This window comes from Podarcis tiliguerta (assembly GCF_965153285.1).
Source record: "Podarcis tiliguerta genome assembly, chromosome: 5".
NCBI lineage: Eukaryota > Metazoa > Chordata > Lepidosauria > Squamata > Lacertidae > Podarcis > Podarcis tiliguerta.
Genome location: NC_139538.1, coordinates 15,025,139 through 15,047,365, shown reverse-complemented (window position 1 = coordinate 15,047,365; position 22,227 = coordinate 15,025,139). Strand labels below are relative to the sequence as shown.

The 22,227-nt window shown below is 42.5% G+C and overlaps 1 protein-coding gene across 10 annotated transcripts in view; it reads right to left on the bottom strand.

Annotated features, from left to right (window-relative positions):
- TNIK (TRAF2 and NCK interacting kinase) overlaps positions 1 to 22,227 on the bottom strand; it is a 298,880-nt gene that overhangs the window by 44,755 nt on the left and 231,898 nt on the right. For 5 of the 10 annotated variants that reach the window (XR_014511715.1, XM_083441856.1, XM_083441862.1 and 2 more), the window contains 4 exons: positions 19,770 to 19,880; positions 17,162 to 17,248; positions 14,075 to 14,278; positions 1,860 to 2,024 (listed from right to left, as the gene is read on the bottom strand). Coding sequence is in view for 9 of the 10 variants with exons in the window: in XM_083441856.1 (XP_083297982.1) it covers positions 1,860 to 2,024; positions 14,075 to 14,278; positions 17,162 to 17,248; positions 19,770 to 19,880 (567 nt within the window). In the remaining variant the exon portion in view is untranslated. The remainder of the gene's footprint in view (positions 1 to 1,859; positions 2,025 to 14,074; positions 14,279 to 17,161; positions 17,249 to 19,769; positions 19,881 to 22,227) is intronic. The other 5 variants (XM_083441858.1, XM_083441863.1, XM_083441860.1 and 2 more) reach the window with 3 other exon arrangements.

Below are 22,227 nucleotides of genomic sequence, written 5' to 3'. Positions count from 1 at the left end.
GGGGTTTATTTAGGGCAAGAGGTCTAGAGTACTGGGATGGGGGTCCCTCAGCATTTCCCCATCAGTTTTAAAAAGGGAACTTGACTCCTGCAAAATTATTGTTAAGATGGATAGTTTTAAATGACATGCATGAATGAAAAGAAAGCTGGGGGTGGGGGAGAGAAGCAATTGTGGTAAAATTTTGCTCGCTACCAGGTACTTTTTGTTTCAGCATAGTTGGAGGAAAACTGAGACAGAAAGGTTGCCATACTGGAGCAGACCAATGTTTCGTATACAATCTTTCACTTTTCTCTCATGGAAGATGCCACCTGATAACTCCAAAATGAGGGAAAATGTTTTATCATGTGTATTGTACTTTGCTTTGGAGAACTGAGAGAAATTTACATGGTAGGTTTGACAGGCAGGCGCCCATCCAGATTGACACCTGCTTTGACAATGTAACAGTGCAATGTTTGTTATCAACGGAACAAAGGAGGAAGAGGGATGATCTGGAACGAAACTGGTGATCAGGTTATGAATGGAACCATGAGAATGCAAATATTCTACTTCTTTACTCCCAAGTTCAGATATTCGGCTACAGTTAATTTAGCATACTCGGAAAGCTGAGTTGCTACATTTGACAGGGACTCATTGCAGATCTTGTCCCTCTGATTAGTGTTCCCTAAGACACACATGTCTCATTCATTGGGAAAGGTACATTAGAAGCAACTTAGGTATGCATCTAAATATATATATATAACATGCAAACACGTCCTTGATTGATAGTTCTACGAGGTTTGGAGAAAGCAACATAAACAATACAGGGCTTGCTTACCCTAGAACTGCTCAGCAGTGGCTGTTTGTTTTTCATCAGGCAGTTTGCAGATAGGCAGTAGAGTCTCTATTAATAAAATCATCTTATCCAAATACATCATGCACCTCCCCATGGACCACATATACAGAACTACTGCCCCACATCAGTGTAAGACTATTAAAATAGCCCTCTTAAAATAGTGCAAGACAATTAAAATAGCCTTTCTGAGGTGCGTTTATTCGTTACTTGACCAATGGTCCCAACCAAGGCAAGATCTGGAGCAGGTTTGACACTCACATTCTCCTCATCCTACCCTATATTTCCTTAAGGTGGTAATAAATGTACTGCTTGTTTGAATGTATGTGTGATCACCCTAACCTTGGAAGATAGATTCTGCTCCTCCCCCATCCCAACCCAAATGGTTAACGCAATGGCCTGGTGCATAAGTCAAAGGAAGCCAAATTACGGCTCACTGGGATCACACAAGCATGCTGGTTTGTTCTTGGCTTCAAAACATGGTTAAGGAGGAGAGCACTTGACCATGACCCCACATTTGCATGACATACCAAGGCTAACACTGGTTTGGCTGTCATGCTGCACTGGGCTAAAAGGACCAGGTAGGAGGAAAACAGCTGTGATCTGCTCCTTGGGAGGCAGCACTTTTGCATGTTCAGGCTAAGTCATGGTTAAGCATTATGCGCAAACGAGGCCAATGTGTGTTGGCCCTCAAAATAATTTGGGCTTTCTAAACTACATGCATGCATGCATGCTAGTATTGCATCTCACCATGTGCAAGGAAGTATTTTCAAAAGTGGGGCTTTTGTTGACTGGAACATGTCTGTGCATTTACAAGATTAGTTTAGCCTGCCCAAATAAAGTGAACTAAGGCTGTGATACTGTCATCATAGCGTTGCCACAGGCAGCATATTGAATATGATTGCATGAAACACATATTTGGCAGATGAAACACATTTAGGCAGGACATTACCTTGAATGAGGACCATGTGTCATATTTTATTTGCATATGACCAGAAGAGGAAAATGAGACTCCACTGAGTCACTGTACCTGTGGATCCACTGGTCTGAGCATGGGCGGCGTCCGAGCAGGCTGCACCCCACTAATACTAAAGGACTCTGATCGAGGAGGCAGGTTTGGATCTGATATTCTGTTGGCCACCTTGTGAGGCATTGCTGGAGAACTCTGCCGGTTGAGCCTGGAGCGTTCCTCCACCTGAAGCAAGAGGGGAAAGGAGCTGTGATCTCAAGTTACCTGAATGCACGGCCTATAATATACCTAGAGCCTGTACAGCCATTTCCTTAGCTCAAATTTCCAACCAGCCATTCCGAAACATCAGCAATACCGCAACAATTAATGTTTGAACACAGATTCTTTGCTACTGCAGAGGACTTTCATATCAGTAAAACGAACACGCCACAACATGCTTTGTTCAGCTAATACATTCCACTCAGTGGGCATACGGTGAAGTGGTATTTGCAGATGTCTAGATCTGCCTGCTGCATTCAAAGAACCCACTGAATTGAGAAAAGGGTAGTTTTCAAATGGGCAGCACTGGGTGGGAATCAGCAGGGAGAGCTAAGCAAAATTCAAAAACAAAAACTCAAGCCATTGAACGAAATAGAAATCAGCTGAAGGAGAGAAAAGGGAAGACATGTGAAATGAAAGAATGGTAATGTACAAGAACAGATTAAGCAAGAGGTTCTAAAACACAGAAGATGAAATGGCTGGATGTGGGAAAGACGCCAATGGAAGGCAGGCCTAGAGACAGGGCCTCCTAGGGGGTGGGCCTGATGGACCAGATAAGCTCCATCAGTCGGTCAGGTGGGGGAGTACAGAGCCTGGGCATGCAACAGATCTCCCATGCTGTTGCCCCCCGTGACTAATGTTCAGTGTCAAACTCATTCTTGCACAGTTCATCTCACTCATGGTAAAAGAAGTCAACTGGGTATAAAACAAAAGCCAGGCATCATGATTGATCAGTGCGGAATTATTCCTTTAAAACAGACAACCGACACCTTGTATACTGTTACAATTTAAAATATGCTTCTTTATGACAAACAACATGGTATTCTTAACTCTGTACTGTAACACAAAGAAGTAAAAAGAAACCAATCTCCCACTAAAAAGCTGAAAGAATAGACATCTAACAACTATGAGGAAAATGTGTAAAGATTGTGGGTGTGTGGATGCGATGGGAAAGGAAGGTGTGTGAAGAATACTGTGTACTTTATCTAACAATTTGTAAACATGGATTTTGGTGTATAAGTAATGAATGGCTTGCAGCTCATTACACCACAATCAAGGCTTACAAATGATCAACAAACCATAAATTTTGCCTAATGAAATGTGAGGTTACTACTTCAAGTTTATCAAAGCAATGGTATCATATCTCACATATGCAATCAAGCAAAGTATGTTTAATAGAAATAGCATAATTGCTCTTCCTTCCGAGCTATTTCCCCGGGCATCAGTTGTCCTAGTAAACAACTGTTTTCATTTTTCTTTATGGAAAGTATTTTTAGATGTTTGAAAACTGGCACCCTATTCATTTCACCTCAATCTTATTTTTGCTTACCACAAAAACGTATCTCATGTACATTTGTGCTTTTACAAATATGAAAGTCCTTTTTTTTCCATTTCACAATGAACACAAAGAAAGGTAATAGCTACAGCATGTAGGTTCCCCAAGGCCTACAATGAATGGGATCAGTTTTCATCAAATTACTCCAAAATGAATGCAGTTTTGATCCAAATTGACTTTTGGGATATATATATATATATATATGGAATGTTGTGATACCAATTTATATTCTACTCACATATTCTTAAAAAAAATGGCTGTACAGGCTTCATACAGATTCCAACTCGCCTCCAGGAAGCAGCCCATCAAACCCTGCCCAAGCAGACTGCTGACATTTCTACAGCTCCAGGAGATTATAAATCAGAGGCAAGAAAATGCATTTTTATGCCATATTACAATAGCAGTGATCACGGATTGCAGTCATTTGCAAAATCTGAACCGTAGTGTTCAAAAAAATCTCCTAGTGTGGCTCCGGCCATAGCAAAATGAGCAAGCCCCACAGAAACAGGAGGTTGACAAGGAGGGCATGCAAAGGCGGAGAACACCAGGCTCTTCCCAGGGAATGACCTCTTTGGTTTTGGTGATTCCAAAGACTGTACAGAGAGGGTACAGCATAGGCAGCATAATGAAACCAACAGACAACTTACAGGTCACTGCTATGACCTCTGCTTTTGGTTTCGGAAAGGCAAGGGCAGCGGTAAGAGTGCATAGCTAGAAGGCAACATCGGCAAATGAAAGCTTAAGAGCCAAAATTTCCAAACTGGGTGCCAGGGTGTACTAGAAAACTGCTGGTGGGCCAAGAGAAACAGAATTAAGAGACTCCAGCTTTTATGAGCCTGAAGCACCTGCCTGAAAAAGGAGGCTGCCTAATGAATCTCTGTATGAATTGCTGCTCTGGCCTTGCCTCCTACCATCCAGCTCCGGCTGATCAGACAATTGCTTCAATATAGGTATCTGGGAACTTCTGGTGAAAGGTTCCAATAACTGCTCACGCTGGCCAAATAATGTCTGGTAGGGTAGGAGCAGCTGCCTTATAACAAGTCAAACCATTGGTCCATCTGGCTCAGTATTGTATACAGTGAAAGGCTGAGGCTCTTCAGGATTTCAGGGGTGAGTCTTTGCCTACCTGGAAATACCAGGGATTGAATCTGGAGCATTCTGCATGCAAAATGAGCTCTGGGCCTTTCCCCACATGTAAAGATGCAGCAGAATGATTTGACCTCAGAGGAGGCATGTCCTGAACAGAGACTCACACAGAAGCACAAGGTGGTAGGCTCTCCAGAGGACAGGGAGTTCTTACATCGTAAAAGTAAGACTTTAGTTTTACGTCAGAAAATAAGTGGGATTCTGTTTGGGAAATGCTGGCTTAGAGGCGATAGAACCCACTGACCACAATCTGCATTCCGAGAGCAGCCTTACCTCATCTGATACCACAAATGACAAAACAAATGCTTTAAGTGAGATTTCAAAAAGTGGCACAATATGGCAGCAAGGAAAGGCAATGTGCTTGTCTGCAAAATCCAGTGATGAAGCTTGATTAAAAGATATTATGTTGACATAGAAACATCAAGAAAGCGAATCATTTCAAACAAAATCTAATTCCAGATCTGAGTCAAATGCAAACAATCACATCAAGTGTTTAATTTCAAGAAGGCTCGTATCTTTATATGCAAATTTACACCATCACCAAGCGGATGCTTACCAAGCTTCTTCAGTTTTCTTATTACAGTTGTGCTACAAAGAGATTCTCAAAATAGCAAAAACAAACACTAGATATACTTTAGGTGGAATGACTGTTAGTTGGCTGTATTTAAACACCCTGACTACATTAAAGAGAGAGAATAGTTTCTCAGCAGAGTCCTGTTGATTCTTTGGCTGCCCCCAAGATACTGAGATGACTTCTCCCCCCCCCCAAAAGGGGGGGGGGACACCTAAGCAGGGAAGATTCTCTTACAAAAAAATCCTCTTACACAACACAAAACCTGGAGCAGCAGTTAAAAGAAGGGACTGACAAGCTGACCAGAAAGGGATTGCTTGCTTGTTTCAGAGTGTCCCAAATCAGAGTTGTGATGAAAAAAAGTCTGAAGGTAATTTGCCAAGGAATAAAAAGATCTCCCACTGTCTCCTCTGAAAGGACCTCTCCCCGCCACAGAAGGCTAAGCCACTATCGTGACGTGTGCACCCCCCCTCGCCAAATTAAGCCTGCAGTCTTCGATACTGGCTGCCTCTCACTGACCCAGCAGGGAGAATTAAATTATCCAATTATAAAAAGCACTTTCACACATTTTACGTACAAACTACCATGCCAGTATATTACATCAGGGCATAATTTTAGTGGTTTTACAAAGCAATAAATGCCCTGGGTAAATATTTTATTTGGCCCTCTGTTCTTTACGATGCTTCTTGCTTCCCGTCCTCCAAATGACCGCGAAGTAGTCGATAGAGTTGGCCAAATATTTGGGAACTTCCGGTTTGTCCTCTGCTCCCAGAGTAAATGTAGAGTGCATTCTGGGACAGGCTCCAATAACTCCACATGGGGGCCAAATCATCTTTGGCAGCAAACTTCCACAGGACAACAGGATTAAAAAAAACCTTTGCTTTGGATGTCATCATTGAATGCTCACGACCACTTTGTTGTGAAATGAGCTTGATCTGGAAGAGCAGTCTACATAACTGAATCAGTTGCGGCTTTCAAGAAGATCAGCTTAATGTTAAGAAGCTAGGTATGGAGTAGTTCTTCCCCCCAAAAGGTTTAACAAGGGCATCTGGGGGTAGGAATTGTCACCTACAGCATTTGGCAATCCAAAAAAGATACAGTACTGCATTGCAAATCAGCTATGATGGGTTATCTAGGGTTAGTCTGTCAGCATCTTAAGGCTACTGAGCAGCAGCACATGGAAATGAGGCAAGTTGGGAGACAGAATAAAAAACGATATGTTTTCAGAACAAAGATGCATCTGCATAAATATTGGGATGACATCTAGCGGGTGACAGCATTATTTCAATAGGTCTCCAAGGAATTTCAGGAAACATGCCTACATTCAAGTCTAGACCAAAGATGACCAGACTAAAACCTGTCTCCTGAAGGAATGTTCAGCGGACTAAGGAGGCAATGCAAATAATCCAAAAAGTAGAGTATGAGATGCACTTGTATTACCCTTCAACTATTTTAACCACAACCTGGCTAGTGAACAGACACCTGAGTCTTCTGCTTAGTAGATCTGTTTCACAAGAAAGTTATTGATGTGTCTTCAAGTCTAAAAGTTCAGATTCCATCAATGGAATGCTTCCCTGATAGTTTTATACGGTCCTGAATGCACTTAGAAGTAACTGAAATCAATGGGAGTTATTTCCATGTAAATGGATTTAAGATCAGGTGGTATTAAGAGTAAACAGGGTAAGGTAAAAAAGGTAAAGGACCCCTGGACGATTAAGTCCAGTAAAAGGTGACGATGGGGTGTGACGCTCATCTTGCTTCAGGCCGAGGGAGCCGGCGTTTGTCCACATACAGCTTTCCGGGTCATGTGTCCAGTATGACTAAACCGCTTCTGGTGCAACAGAATAATGTGACAGAAGCCAAAGCGCACGGAAACGCCGTTTGCCGTATTAAAAGATTACCCCAGCAGCTTATATGCTTTTCAAAGTTTTCCACGTTTATAAAAATAACTCTTAGGCAAGCAGCTGAACAAACCACACTTTGGAGTAAGATGAGTTTAGCCTTTATTTATGCTCTAATCAGTCTCAGGTGCAGTGATAATACAAAAAGAGGCCCCTCAAGTCCACCACTCTCACGAACTGGTGGAAACCATTTCACAATCACAATGAAAAGTTCAAAAGTGTAAAAGGCAATCACACTTTAAAAGTAATTTTAAAACATATTTGATTCTTCTTCTCAATCAGCATTTCATCACAATTTGAGCATGCAAGTAATATTAAGCAATCCTTAACCATTGTTTCCTGCAACATTATGTTCCCTGCATCACATGCCATCACTCCAAAAGGGGCGTTTTGGATGCTGGACCTTCTTCTGTGACACCTGATATCGCAGCCTGCCACAAACACCCAGATCATGAGGTAGCGATTAGCTTTGGAGAGTGAGAGAGATGCACTGCGCCTCTCTCATTTTTCGAGACTTCAGCCATCTGCTATCTTGGCTGGGAAGATGGAGCTTTTCCCCCTTGGAGGAGGGAGTAGCAGGTAGTGTAGCTGAGAGAGGGAAATTGCCTCCTTGCAAGTGGTCCTCTCAAATGCTTGAAAAGTCCCTCAAAGGTTTTTCAGCATTCGAAAGGAATGGTCACTGATTTTCAAGCGAGCACCCAACACTATTTTCAACTATTATAATTATACTTTTTTTTTTTAGACATTGTACTTAAACCAAGTGAGCAAAAGTAAGCAAGGAATCCTTTGGATCCTGATCTAGGCCAGAATCAAAAGAACTCTACAAGAAGTTCTGAATAGCCAGAAGTGGTTTTGTGCATTGCTGGATACATTGCATAGCAAACTACTTTTGAAACTCAAAACTCTTCTTAAAAAATATTGTGCATGTAACACTAAGCCATGGTTTACTTGATTGTTCACCTTAAGTGCAGTTTACAAACCAGAACAAACCAAACTCATAAGCCATGGTTTGTTGGCAGTTTTAAAACCTTGGTTTACATTAACTACAGCTGAGCATTAGAGAGAGGGAAGGGCTGTGTGTGTGTGTGTGTGTGTGTGTGTGTCTGTTTCTCTACTGTTCCAAGAAAAAAAAAGGGGGGGCAATTACTAGGTTAAAAAAGCAAATAGGAAAAGGTATGTGGATTTATATGTGGAAAACTGGATTGAAACAATCACCTAAAATCATAGCATATAATCATATGGTAGTTATACTGAGGTATAATATCATACAGAAAATTTAAAATATATAATAATTATTATTAATTGAATCTATATACCGCCCTATACCCGGAGGTCTCAGGGCAGTTCACAAAAAAGATATGAGCATACAGACAGTAAGGGTGGTAGCAGGATGCCAAAAGTGAACTTATTTTTGGAAATAAGTTCTTGAGATTATTAGAAATACACCACTTACTCTATTACAGTTATAGAAAAGAAGAGGTTAGTATTCCCCATGATAAAGATGGAAGATCTCCTAGTGGCTTGTAATACATGCACATGATTAAGGCACTGCCACGTAATTTGTGGCCTTTAATCAGTTTGGGAAGAAGCCATAGCATAGGTCAAATGTTTCAAAGGTAGAAACATCCAGGTTCAGTTCCTGGCATCTTGAAGCGAATCAGCAAGCAGGTAATAGGGAAGATCTGTACCAGAGATCCTGGGGGGCTGCTGCCAGCTAGAAAAGATAATACTGGGATAAATGGACATACTGTCTGATCAGGCAACTTCTGGTATGCCTTATTTCTACGAGACTCATTTATGGCCTGGATACCTAAAAGAACTATAAAGTCCCAAATAGAAGCTATATTCTATGTATTTCCAACAGCTAAATTCTGAGTGGCAAGGAAATGAGCCTATCAAGAACATGTATCAGTCAATTAAACTGGCCTCCGTGTTTTTTGTCAGTATATGTATTAAAAATATTTTAAAAAAGAATCAGCTACAGATATTCAAAGGGAGGGGCTTTCTACTCAAACAAAATGCTTTTAATTGATTTACCTAACCCATTAATTGACTTGACTTTGCAGCTGTCGGTTTTGCAAAATAATTTCAAAGACATGTGAGGCTCAGGGAGTCACCAGAAGCAAAGCAACACCCAGTTCCCTGGCTCGATACAATTTGCTTCCACCACGGCACCAGCCCCTGAGCAAGCCCCAGCTTATAGAATGGCAAGAGCTTATTGGCAATGGCGAGAGAAATCACTCCCCGGCTCATTTTAGTGACGCTGCCTAGCATATCTCAAGTCCGGTGTGCTCGAAGACAGAGATATGTAGTTATGAACATGCACACCCAGAGTCTCCTTCGCATGAGATACCCGAGAAGGAAGTTTGGAAGACCAACAGGAGGAACTAGAAAATGAACCCAGAGGCATCTGCAAAGTGATGCCAGAAGAAGAATTACCCTGGCAAGATTTAGAAGACTGAATCAGATCCGAGTTGGAAGAAAATGAAAGGGAATTTAAAGATGCTGAGCGAGAGCTAGAAGACAAAGATGCCAAGTTGGGTACATTCAGATGAGAAGTTTGTGGACAAAGATCCAGAGAGGGAACAAAAAGCTCTTCCACGCTTCGCCCTATTCTCTTCCACTGCATCTGCACATGATGGACCCCAGTGGGAAGCTGGCGATGTTCTAAGAGGCTCTCCAAAGATGCATGATGCTTCTTCTCCTCATCAGCTTGTATCTTCATCCTTCTCAAGAGGCATGCTGGACTAGAAGCACTCAGATCTTGGTTATCATGTGTTGCCGAGATATTGCATAATGATGGAACACTCCTCGAAGAGGTAATGACACTTGGGTGTAGATGAGAATGAAGATGCTTCCTCTCCTTGTCCACATTGTGTTCTTGGAAATTCATTTTGATTTTATAGGGAGGCAGTGGTGGCTTACCTCCTTCTTGAAGGTGGGGAGAAGACACACACTTGACCTCCAATCTCATTTGCCTCTCAGGACTGCACCCGTGCGAGCGAGACCCTTTGGGGGATTTCAGGCCATTTTCCCGCAACTGCCCATGAAAACCAAGACTGGTTTTGGGTTTTATAAACATGGGTCTATTCTTTAGCTCTTCTTGTGGACTTGGCATGGAGATCTTAATAACAGGCACCCAGAGTGTTTGCTTAGCAGAGTCCGGAAAGTCCTTACTGTGAGGGTCAAACGCTCGTTGGTTTTGTCTACCACGAGGTTTAACAATATTTAAAAAGGGCTTAGAGTTGGATTGTGGAGCAACACCTTTGTCAGTAACATAAGTCACCCATTGTTGGGGCACGAAACTGTGGTTCTGCTTAGCTGGAATAACTGGTGGGTTATTAAAAGCTCGCTGATGTACCTGGAAAAGCAGGATTACAGAAATCAAACTATTAAAACACATGTTTTTGGTTAATCGCACGAGTATATAATTATTGGCAAATGTCCTTCACCATGATTAGCTTCTAACAAAAGAAGTACCAGGGCTCCTGCCTGCTTGGAAAGTTCAGCTCCAATCCAGGGTTGCATGGAAGCTAGTTGCTCTAACTCACAGGTGAGAGAAGGTCACTCAGCACATGCCCAGCATTCTTCAGCAAGGCTGATTTCGCAGAAAATGCATAATAACTACCTGAATGGAACACATCAAGGGGCCGTCTTGTTCAGCATCCCATTTCTAACAGTGGGCAGTCAAATGCTTTTGGGAACTTCCCAAGGAAAGCATGAAGGCACCAGCCCTCTCCCATTGGCCCCCTCCACTGAGCGACCAGCATTCAGTGGGACCTTCACTCTGAACGTGGAAGCGCCATTTAGCTATTATGGACCTGTCTTCCATAAATTGCTCTAATCCCATTTTAAAAGCTAGCTATGCCAATGGTCATCACACTGTCTCATGCAGCAGTGAACCTGCCAAGTTAGTTAAGTATTTTCTTTTGTCTGCCCAATCAATTCCATTGCATGATGCTGAACTCCAGAGTTGAGAGAGTGAAAACAGTCTCTCTATCCAATCCCTCTAAGCATTCATAATTGTATAAAGCTCCATCACACCCTGCATAGTCACCTTTCCCCCCTAAACTAAAAAGCCTCCAAAGTAGCTAACATAGTGCCCTCTGGATTTTGTTGGACTCCAACTCTCATTAGCCCCAGGCAGCGAGGCCAGTAGTCAGGGATGCTAGAACATCTAATCCATGTTGGCTACTGCTGAGATATTCTCACCCCCCAGAAGCAAATTGCTCCAACATTTCAGTCATTGTGGTTGCCCTTTTTATACCTTTTACAGTTATCTGTCTGACTATTGCCAGCTGCTATGAGGGCCATGAGGGTGCAAAAATGCTGCAAGCATTTCACAAGTAATTTCATTAAAAATCATTTAAATTCAACAGTATGCTCTGCTTCCTGCTCAGGATTTTCAGGAACCCTCCTCCTTCTCTTCCCTTCCTCTAGGTATGAAATTGACTAGTATAGAAGCTGTTGTCACTTGGTCTAGTCAATTTCAGCGCTCCTTGATTGACAGAAAGAGAAACCCCCCCCCCCCATTAGAAATGACAAAAAAGGCATTTGGATTTTGACTCTCTTTCCCTCAACATCTCATTCCCTCATTACATCTTTAGGGCAATCAAAATGCAGCTGCTAGATCAGGGCTACTTCCACGAGGAAGTTGCTCCCGTTGCACACAAAACGATGCAATGCAGGTGTTTCCATCCGTGAACAAAGCTCCCCACTCCTAGTCCCATTTAGCATATTCCCATAGCCACAAGGGCAAGAAATCTGCTTTTCAGATAAGAAGAAATGAAAATGATAGTGGCGATTTTCAGGAATCTAAATTCTACATCATAAAACAGAATTGTGTATAGGACACTCCTGCAGATGGAGTGTCTGCAACAGACAAGAAGCTTTTGAAGTGATATCAATTACCATACTCTAGTGACACCCGAGATCCACATTTGAATGGGCACTACCTCCTTTCAGGGCAACCGTGTTGTGTGGGGAATGCTAGTTTCTTATTCAGCAGCTGGCACAGTTACAGCAGAGATAAGAGCAGGCTGTTCCTGACCTTGACCCATCAGCAGGCATCATCAGTAATAAGCCACAAAAACAAACTGGGGCCGGTGTTCAGAGCTTTGTCCTCTTTTTTCAAGTCCCCCACCCCCGCCTCTCGCCTTAGCAAGTTAACAAATAAGCAGCCGTCAAGACAAATTACATGCAACAGGGTCACAGGAGAAGATGAACCAGCTCGTGAAGCACGACGTGCAGAGAAAGACTTTCATACAGAACTGTGGCCAATCAGGCAATAAATAAAAATGGATGGCACCCATAGCATGATGAAAGAGCTGCTGATATGCTAGGCCAGAAGGCCGCTTCCTAACACGGTCTAGGCCGGTGGTTTTCAAACTGTGTTCTGGGAGATCCTGAGTTCTTCAACATGAAGATCAGTACCAGAGAGCAGCTTCCTAGAAAGACTGATCGCCCGCCATTGACTTGAATTATCCAGCAACATCCTGCCACAAGGACACAGAGTGCGTTCAACAGCACCCTCTCTCTGTTCATGTCAGGCAGTGGTTGAGATCCATCAGACATGGACAATATCCTCACATGAACTGAGCATGCACCTTAGAACGAAACTAAGATATTTCTGTGATGTGCTGAGGTTTTTGTGGCAGATGTGGAAATGTTGCTCAGAGCGTGAATATATGTGGAAAGGGCTCCCTAACGTACAAAGTTTGAAAGCCACTGATCTAGGTTCAGTTCCTGTGCATTACAGCAGACCCCCCCCCCCCCAGTAAGTACCTTTTGGGGTTGGTCTCAAAACACAATACCTACAGTACAGTACTGATACTCCAGAGTGACCACCTGTGGGGGGATCAGCCAGGATGACACTGTGGGCACCTATAGACAATGGTGTTGGACAGGCAAATTGGATGCCCAGTACACACACACACACACACACACACACACACTTCTTTTTACTCCCCCCTCCACGCTCAAGGCTAAGATCCATTATATTTTTCTATGGCATCTATAGATTATGTGAGGGGGTACCTGGGGAATCTTTGGAATGCTGTGGGTAGAAAATGGAAGCAACTGTGCACTATCTATGGTATTTAAAACAAAATGAGAGGCTGATGGCAAACTCATCCCGAATTAACATCAGAGAACTGACGCTGGTCACCATTAATACCGATGATAGGCCATGGATTGGCCAAAAGGAGCCTCTGGACTACTTCCTCTGAGAAATGGATTTGCACAACGGTGGCATTCAGAGAGGTGTTCATGAGGGTTGCTGCACAGTTTTGCTCCTCACACAATTCATTATAGCAAAAGCATGAGGCCTCATTCACCTGACATGAGAATCTCAGATCCACTTAGAGGAGTCCTTTTTTGTACCATAAGGTGATGTCAGTGAGTCTTCTGTGGGCTCCATTCATGAACACTACTTATGTACTAAAGCCCCTTCAAGCTGTATGTAACAAGGCTTTTATCTAAGCACTCTTGAGTAACGATAGCAAAGTAGAGGGAAGCATGGTGGAACCATTCCTCAGAACGGATTCCAAGCAAATCTCCACAACTAGGACTTTACTTCATGGTGAATATGCAACTGTCTAACGTAGGCATTAAAAGGGTTGCATTTTTTTAAAACAGTATTTATTATATAGTTTTTCTACTACAGCTATACCAAACATTGTCCAGTTTTAATTTTCAAGTAAAAACCAGCAATTTCAATAGGGCAGATATTTACTTGAAACAATAGTGCAAACAGTCTCCTTTCATTTCTCCTCACTGCTGATGCTTCTTGCTCCCTGGTTTAGTCATATGGATGAATCAGGGATCATGCCATCATATAACACCCTGTGGCCAATCAGATTTGGGTCTGAGATGACATCAGAGGGCAAATGAGTGCAATGCAGGTGAAGTAGCAGTTTTGAATAATCAGCTTTAAAAGGGGGAAAGGGTGTTTTTTGTCAGCACTGAAAATATTCACAAAACACTGTAAATGTCTTTGGCTCCGCTGGTTTTTTCCCTCCTACCCCAGGGAAAGGTGCAAAACAGAAAACATGGCCATTCCTACCTCCTTTGCCCACGCTGGCTTCTCACTGGCATTTAGCCCTTCCTTGTAATGGTAAAGGGGCTTCTTCTCTGCTGGTCTCTGGTCCTGCCTCTGCTGCTGCTGCTGCTGTTGCTGCAGGGAGACAAGGTAATCCCGCTCCTGTTGCAATTGCCGCTGCAGCCTCTCTGCCTGCCGTTGCTCTTCCAATTGCTTGCGCTTATATTCCTACCAAGACATGTAAGCCAAACAAATATTTAGAAGCAGCATGGCAGCTTGAAAGGTACACAGCCAGTATGGTGTTGAGGGAAATAACAAAAGGCAAACACAGATACATATCAAGTGGAAACTTAAGCCCAAATAGCAAGGATGTAGTAACCCTAAGAGACCAAATGGACCCTGGGTCTTGCGGATGTTGAAACAGGTTTCTCTTTTTTACTTTTTACTTGTCTTATTGTCTGGGTGGTGCCCATTGTAAAGCATATCGCTGATTAAAAAGGGATCGTTTTCTATTCTATTCTATTCTATTCTATTCTATTCTATTATGTGCTCTTTACCCTGCCCCCAATGTATTGAACTACTTACTCATCACTACTTCTGAAGCTATGTGCTAAACTTTTATGAGAAGAGAAGACTCCCTGGGAAAGACCCTGATGCTGGGAAAGATGGAGGGCACAAGGAGAAGGGGACGACAGAGGACGAGATGGTTAGACAGTGCTCTCGAAACTACAAACATGAGTCTGACCAAACTGTGTGAGGCAGTGGAAGACAGGAGTGCCTGACGTGCTCTGGTCCATGGGGTCACGAAGAGTCGGACACGACTGAACGACTAAACAACAACAACAACAAACATTTATGTGGCCTTGAGACAGCAGGAACTCTGGTCCACACCATCTCTTTTCAGGCTCCATCAAATGTGACAACTTTGGGGGAAGCAGGGTATACTCACAGAACCATCACATTTTGTTGGGAAATTGTGACAGTCTGAAACAAGTGTGGAAGCGGTTTAAGCTTGTAGTCTAAGCATGCCTCCTAAATCATGCATATTTGGAATCTGGATGGTACCACCGAGTTATCTGAAAATTAGCTTGAATGCACTGCATGCCCAGAGAAAAGTCTGGAAAACCCATTGCTGAGGCAGCATATTTCTTTCTAAATAGTTTATTTTAAACTTGCTGCTTTGTTCAGTTAGTGGTCCAATTTGTAATTTTATAGCCGGGAAGTTCTGTCCCTCCTGTGGTTATGAAACTGATGGAGGGAAACGTTATTTATGCAATGAAGGGTTTGCATATGCCATTCTTTCCCAACCTATTGCCTTGCAGATGTTGAACTCAAACTCCCATCAGTCCCTGCTAAATGGCCTATGGTTTGAGATGATGGGAGCTGTGGAGCAACACATCTGGAGAGCTCTAGGTTGGGAAAGTCTAACATACTCTGTCCAGTCGTATAAATTAATGGATCAATTGGGAAGAGGGAAACAAGGCATGACCTCTCCAACAGTACTGATAAATATAATACTGTTTTTAAAAAAGAAAAATGAAAAGAATAACAATTCACATCCAAAATAAAGACAAGATATAAATTTAGCTTAAGTGGCAGGGTGGGGAGAGTAAAGGGAAGAGTATATATGCAGGAAATTCAGCAAATAAACCATGTCAAAACTGTAAACAGCATGAAACGGCAGTGCAAAAATGTTTCTGTCAGGAATGTAAAGCTAAGCAGCCTGCAACTGAAATATGCCGTCGAATCCTATAAAACCAAGAAGAGATTACAGGGAGCAAGTACGTTTCAGTTAAGATTGTATTCCAGCACACAGTGCCAGTAGCTTTCAATTAATAGCTTTGCAATAAACGCAGCAGAGGCCTGTTCCTTCCATGAAAATGAAGGATGTTCTAGAAGCGGACTGAGCAGAGGAAAAGACGTGCACAGCAATGGCTGCTCCAGTTATTGGCAGAAAGGCAACGAAAACATTCAGAGCGTGTCAGTGCTTGCATTCAAGGAAGAAACCATTGCGGCACGCTATCCTTAGCACAGCAGAGAGTTGGACAATTCTCTTGCCAGGTGACGGGAGTGAACCTGGGTAAGAGTTGGCAAAATAATTCTTGAACGAGACTCTCCACACTCACATTGGCCTAGACTTTTAGGATTGCCATCTAAAATTGTTGTTGTTTTAATCAAGGACTACTTTGATTCTGAGCCTTTTGGTTTTGTAACTTCAAGCCTGGTCACTGGTAGTCCACCTGCCCTTCAATACTGCTCTCACAGGCTGTAACTCACAGGGAGAAGACACATGCTTTCCTATGAACAAGGGTGTCCTAGAAGCAGTAGCAGGGATACTGCATTTCAGACTATACGTGCTTAATCCTCATTTCAGACTATATATGTTTAATCCTTAATCTGGCCAGCTCTAGATAGCAGGTGACTATTACTATAAAAAATTAAACAGTCCTGTATGTTAGTGCAAATATCAAGGACAAAAATTCATTTCCCTCTGTGCTGTGGGTGTAATCAATCTAAATTAACTCCCCTAGAGATGCTAGTAGCTGCAGATCCTTGCCTGTTTATTTTCTCTTCTGTAGCTACCAGCAGCCAGGAGTGGATTTGGATTGGGGCTGTGGCACGGAGAGGGGAAGGGGTTAACCTCTATCAGTGTCACGCCTCTGATCCAAATTGTGCCTGCCCTAGCAGCTGCTTTTAAGAAGTAAAACACATCAATAGAGCTAAGCATGAAGCTCTGAAGTAACATCTAGTTAGGGCTTAGGATATTTATCTCTTTTTAACAATGCGCCCTGACTCAAACTAGATAGGGCCAAATAAAATGGCTTCCTGGGCTAGAGCCAACCCTCGGACTACCGGCCGGCCATTCCATTACTGCATGCTCCCCCAAACATTTGAATGTGTTGGGAATTTAATAAATATTACAAATGCCAATGCTTGAACAAATTGAGGTACTCAGATTTATAATGTATAGGAGAAAGGCAAATCCCCAAAAAAGATGGCAACCCTATAAGTCTGAAGGCCCAGTTACACATTTGGCTAACAACATGCAGTCTCATTATACACAGAAAGGGCTGGGCAAAGGATGCGAGAGGGATCCTGACTCCCCATTACCAGAAGTAGAGCTTGCTCCTGCAGTAATTGCTGCTGCAGGATCTCTAACTGCCTCTGTTCTTCCTCTAACTGTCGCCTGATGTATTCCTGGGTGCGCAGCAGGGAGCAGAAAAAAAGGAGAGAAAAAGAAAGAACCGTAATTTCAAAGAGAAAGAAGTGGCCACATGTTGAAATTTGAAGAAAGAACCGCAGAAACATTAAGGAGAGGAACCAAAGGGAACGCAGCGTTATTGTGATGTAAAGCATTTGGATGAACACCATGCAACTTTGAAAAAACCGCTGCTGAGATACCACAAAGTAGATGGCACAGTAACATTCAGGGCTGCCTGTATGTTATGCATAAAATAAGGAAGGCAATTTCCGTGCCACAGTTACCCAAATTTTGTAAAAAGAGGTAGGGATAAATCATCTGATAAACTGAACAGAAATGCAACCACCACTGGTGAAAAGCTCTGTAAACAAATCTGATGAGATGTTGTTCAACCAATATGAGAACAAGCATTCACTCAGACTTGCTATTTTTTAAAAGCAGGGGTGGCGCATGGACCACCAGCTGATGCTAAACTAAAACTCCCATCATCCCTGATCATAGGCCAGGCCGGCTGTGATTGATGGGACGTGCAGTTCAGCGACATCTGGAGGGTCACAGGTTAGCTGACTTGGCTACCTCCAAGCTTGATTCAAGTACCCAATTCCTGCACCAAGAAAAGCTGAAATATGTCTATAAAGGTGCAACTTTTCATTTTGTGTTGTTTATCTGGGTGCTGCTCATCATCATGGCGTTGCGGGTAGGAAAATGATGGATGTAAGATTTTTCCTTAAAGAGCCCATACAGCCTCTGGTCTTGAAATTTTGTTTAGAAGGCACTTGTTCAGATGGGCTGAAAACATACTTCTCTTTTTGAAAACGAAGTTGAAAGCTGAGATTTAATATTATTATCATCAGTTTCAATATTAATAAATTCCTTCTTTCTTTTCTGCATTTTGTTTACTTAATATGTTTAAATAAATATTATTATCCTCCAAAGAGCATAAGGTGTTCTACAACACACAATAAAACAAATATAAACAAAATCTTAACATCATAAAAATCAAATCACCTTACATTAACTCATTCTAAATGTTGCAACTCACCCTAAATTCTGACATTGTCCAAAAAATGCCGGATGCAGACCACCTTGCCTGTTTCCTAATAGACTGTACTCACAGATCATGATAAACCATGAGCATGAGCTGGAGCAATTCCTGGACTGGCACACACCAGCAGCAGTTGGTGTGGTGGGCAAGAGCCATGGTGCTGCTCTCCCAATATCACTATCATGGCAGCTTGCCAGGGCAGCACTTGGGCAGGATAGAGTAACAGTGAGGTCAGAGCTGTGTGAATGCACTGATGGAGTCCATCTTCCACTGCCATTAGTACACCTGTACACTTCTAACTTTGCTACCGCCCTGCCCAACACCAGCTGCAGGTAAGCTGCAGTGATCTCTGTATCAGGAAAGAGGTTCCACGCCTGGCACACTCCCCACTATCTATCATGACTGCAAAGAGTTTGGCACCTTTTGCTTCCATTTTGGAGTAAGCATGGCTTGCCATTTCACCCAAATTAACTGTGGTACATCTTAACTGTGTTTTGTTTGAAACGAGCGAGCTGCAAACCATGGGTTGTGAAGGTGGCTCGTTTCAAACAAACCATTGTTAAGATTAACCAGTTTAGTTCAGGGTGTAACACTAAACAGTAGTTAATCAAACATGAAAGCAAAATCTGCCGCTCTCCTCTCTGTGGTCATGCTGGAAGAGGAGAGTGTGTGAGCCGGAGGCTCACTGCAGCACATTCCAGTAATGATAAACTGAAGAGTCCATTATAGATACCTGAGTCAATTCTAAACATATTCCCCACTGAAAGCTAGAAAGCATCCAAAGGCAAATCACCAACTTTTTTTTTTTGCAGAGAGTAAGTGGTTGTGAGAAGAAGATATCCAGCCTTATTGCATTAGTTAGTGAGCTGGCGAGTCACATAATGGACAGGAATCAACACAGAACAAGTGACTGAGAGTTTGGCAGTGAAAGCAACAGAGCACACAAGTGTAATGAATGAAACATGGTTTCTTAAATTTCCAAGGGCAGAGTCACTAAGCCACTTTAATGCTTATTTTGAATCAGTGGTGACTCTGAAATGCCAGCTGGAAGTGAAAGTGAAGACGTTGGAAACGAATGTCGGAGCAAGCCAGCACATGTACCGATCCCAGCAGACTGTGCAGCTGCTGGTAATGTTTTTTTACAAAGCACCTGCAAGGCTTCGCTCAGGTGAGATTAGCACTGGAGGTGAAGCACTCTAATGGCAAATCCATCATTTACACCTTTATTTGAACCATATCGAAGAACAACATTAGATTCGTAGGGGGATGCAGGCATGGTGTTTTAAAGGTATACCTAAAAACGCAATGATGCTCAGAAGCATGTGCTCGATGACAACGCACATGCCAGGGAACTGCAAGTAGCAGCAGCTTGATATTGGGCGAACGCACAGGGACAAAACTGGGTTCCGACCTTGGAAATCAGCAGGTTCATCCATAAAAAGCAGATTCGTCCTGGAAGAGATGTGGGTTACCTGCTCATGCTCGGCACGCCTCCTCTCCTCTTCTCGGCGCATTTGCTCCTCATAATGCCGTCGCTGCTCCCTCTCTTGCTGTTTCCTCAATTCCTTCTCCCTCCTTTGCTGCTGTAGAAATGTGGGAGGGGGGGGCGGAGGCAGGGGAGGAACAAAAGAAAAAGAAAAAAGGAGAAAAAAAGGGCAAAAGCTTAAGTTGTTTGCCAGTACAAATAGAAGATCTCAGGGGAACAAGCAGCACACCAGATCAAGATGTGGTCTCACAAGGTAATTTGGCCCATGGCTGTACAATGTCAGAGGCACCCACTTGCCACGATTTCCCCAGCAAACCCACCTATTCTGCCTAATGCGGTGAAAAGATACATCATGCCACCCTGTGGCAGAGAACAAGAGGGACTTAAACCACACCAGCTGCTGAACAGATGTAAAGGTAATGAAACAGTCCTGTGTGCCATTAAGCCTAGACACAGAACAAATTCAGTAAGCGTGGGACAATTTGGGTGCAGATGTCACCTCTGGGCCACCCACTGTCAGAAGACCCTTATGACACAACTTGGTTTTTAGTAATTATTATTATGTATTTATTTATACCCCACCTTTTCCCCCATACGGGACTCAAGGCTGCTTACAGATTAAAAACAAGAACTGTTAAAAAAACACGGAGGGGGAAAACCAGGAATTAAAAAGCAACTAAACATTAACAGCATTAAAACTACAGTCAATCCTTGGTTCCTGAACAGCTTAGTTGCCAAACAAATTGGCTCCTGAACACTGCAAACCTGGAAGTAAATGTTCCAGTTTCCAAACGTTTTTTGGAAGCCGAACGACCAACGCAGCTTCTGCCTGAGTGTAGGAAGCTCCTGCAGCCAATCAGAAGTCGTGCCTTGGTTTTTGAACGGTTTCAGGAATCGAACGGACTCCCAAAACGGATTACGTTCGAGAACCACGGCACCACTGTATATGCATATTTAACATCTGTTTCAAACATACAACTTTGTTAAGTGTGACTGAAACAGATTTGCTCTGTGTTGGGTGGCACCCAGTACTACTTGGACCAAAGCTAAAAATATCTTTGCTGAATTATACTGAAAGTCGTGTTTAATTCCGCATCTTGTTTCCCAAACTGGCAAACGAGATGCTTTCCCACAACTCACAGGCAGGACACAAAGGCAACCTCGCCTTTCCTGCTATGGCTCACCAGCATCCGGTATCTGAACCAGCATGCTGACTCGGAACATGGAGATTCCATCACAGCTAATAGCCATGGATAGATTTTAAATAGCATGGAAGGGTCATCAGAGCAAATATTACCCTATTTTCTGTGGTTCTAAGTTTTTTAATGGTTTTAAACTGCATTTTAAATTGTTGGGCCCTGGGACCCATAGGTGGAGGGCATGTAAAAAATAAAATAAACAACAACGCCCTCTGAAAATAATAATACTGTACACAGAACAAAGAATCCAGTTTTTGGGGGGTTTTTAAAAATTTCTTTCATCATTTTTTCAATATAAACATCAACTGCAAAAGACACATACAACAAAAACCATAATAACAATAGTAACACAATTTGACAATTCAGATTTGAATACATTGATATACCTATGACTACACCTTTTTTAACAATATTTTCCCACCTCTCTCTCCTCCCCCTACTTCCCACCACTATCCGCCTTATCGCTTAAATATTCGTTACAGATTTCTTCATATTTATCCATTCTTATTTTGCGTCAACATGCGATTCGTTCATATGCAGCTAATCTGTCCATATTACCAATCCATGTGCTCAATGGAATCTTTTTGCAGCTCTTCCAATTCATCAAAGCTAGTTTTTTTGCTTCTAATATAGCACGGTACATCCAATTTTTTTTGACCCCTTGAAATTTCCCACATTTCCGGAATATAATTTAGAATTAAATTCAGTTCCCCTAAATAACAATTTATTTTTATTACTCTTGCTATAAATATCCTCACCAATTTCAAGGAACATTTCTTGACCATTTCTACCAAATTCCAATGAGCATACATATACAGGTAAAACTATCCGACTTTGAGAAGACATTGGAAGGCAGCCCTGTTTAGGGAAGTTTTTAAGGATTGATGATGTTTTTATTATATTTTTAGATATCTTGTAACCCACCCAGAGTGGCTGGGGAAACCCAGCCAGATGGGCGGGGTATAAATAATAAAAATGTTGTTGTTGTTGTTAAATTAAAACGGGTCGCATAGCTCAGCTCTTTGAGGAAAAGTGTCTGGGAATAGCACATAATTTTGCACCGTCACATGGCCTGAGAGACAGCTAAGATATTGGAGTGATAAAAAGCTGAAGAATTGTGTTTACATCGAACACAGGGAATCAGGACTTGCTTGGTAGAGAGATGCCTGGGTTCAGCACAAAAGGAGACTTTTGCACAAGAAACTCATTGCAGCCAACTTCCACACTAGACATTTACTGTGGAAT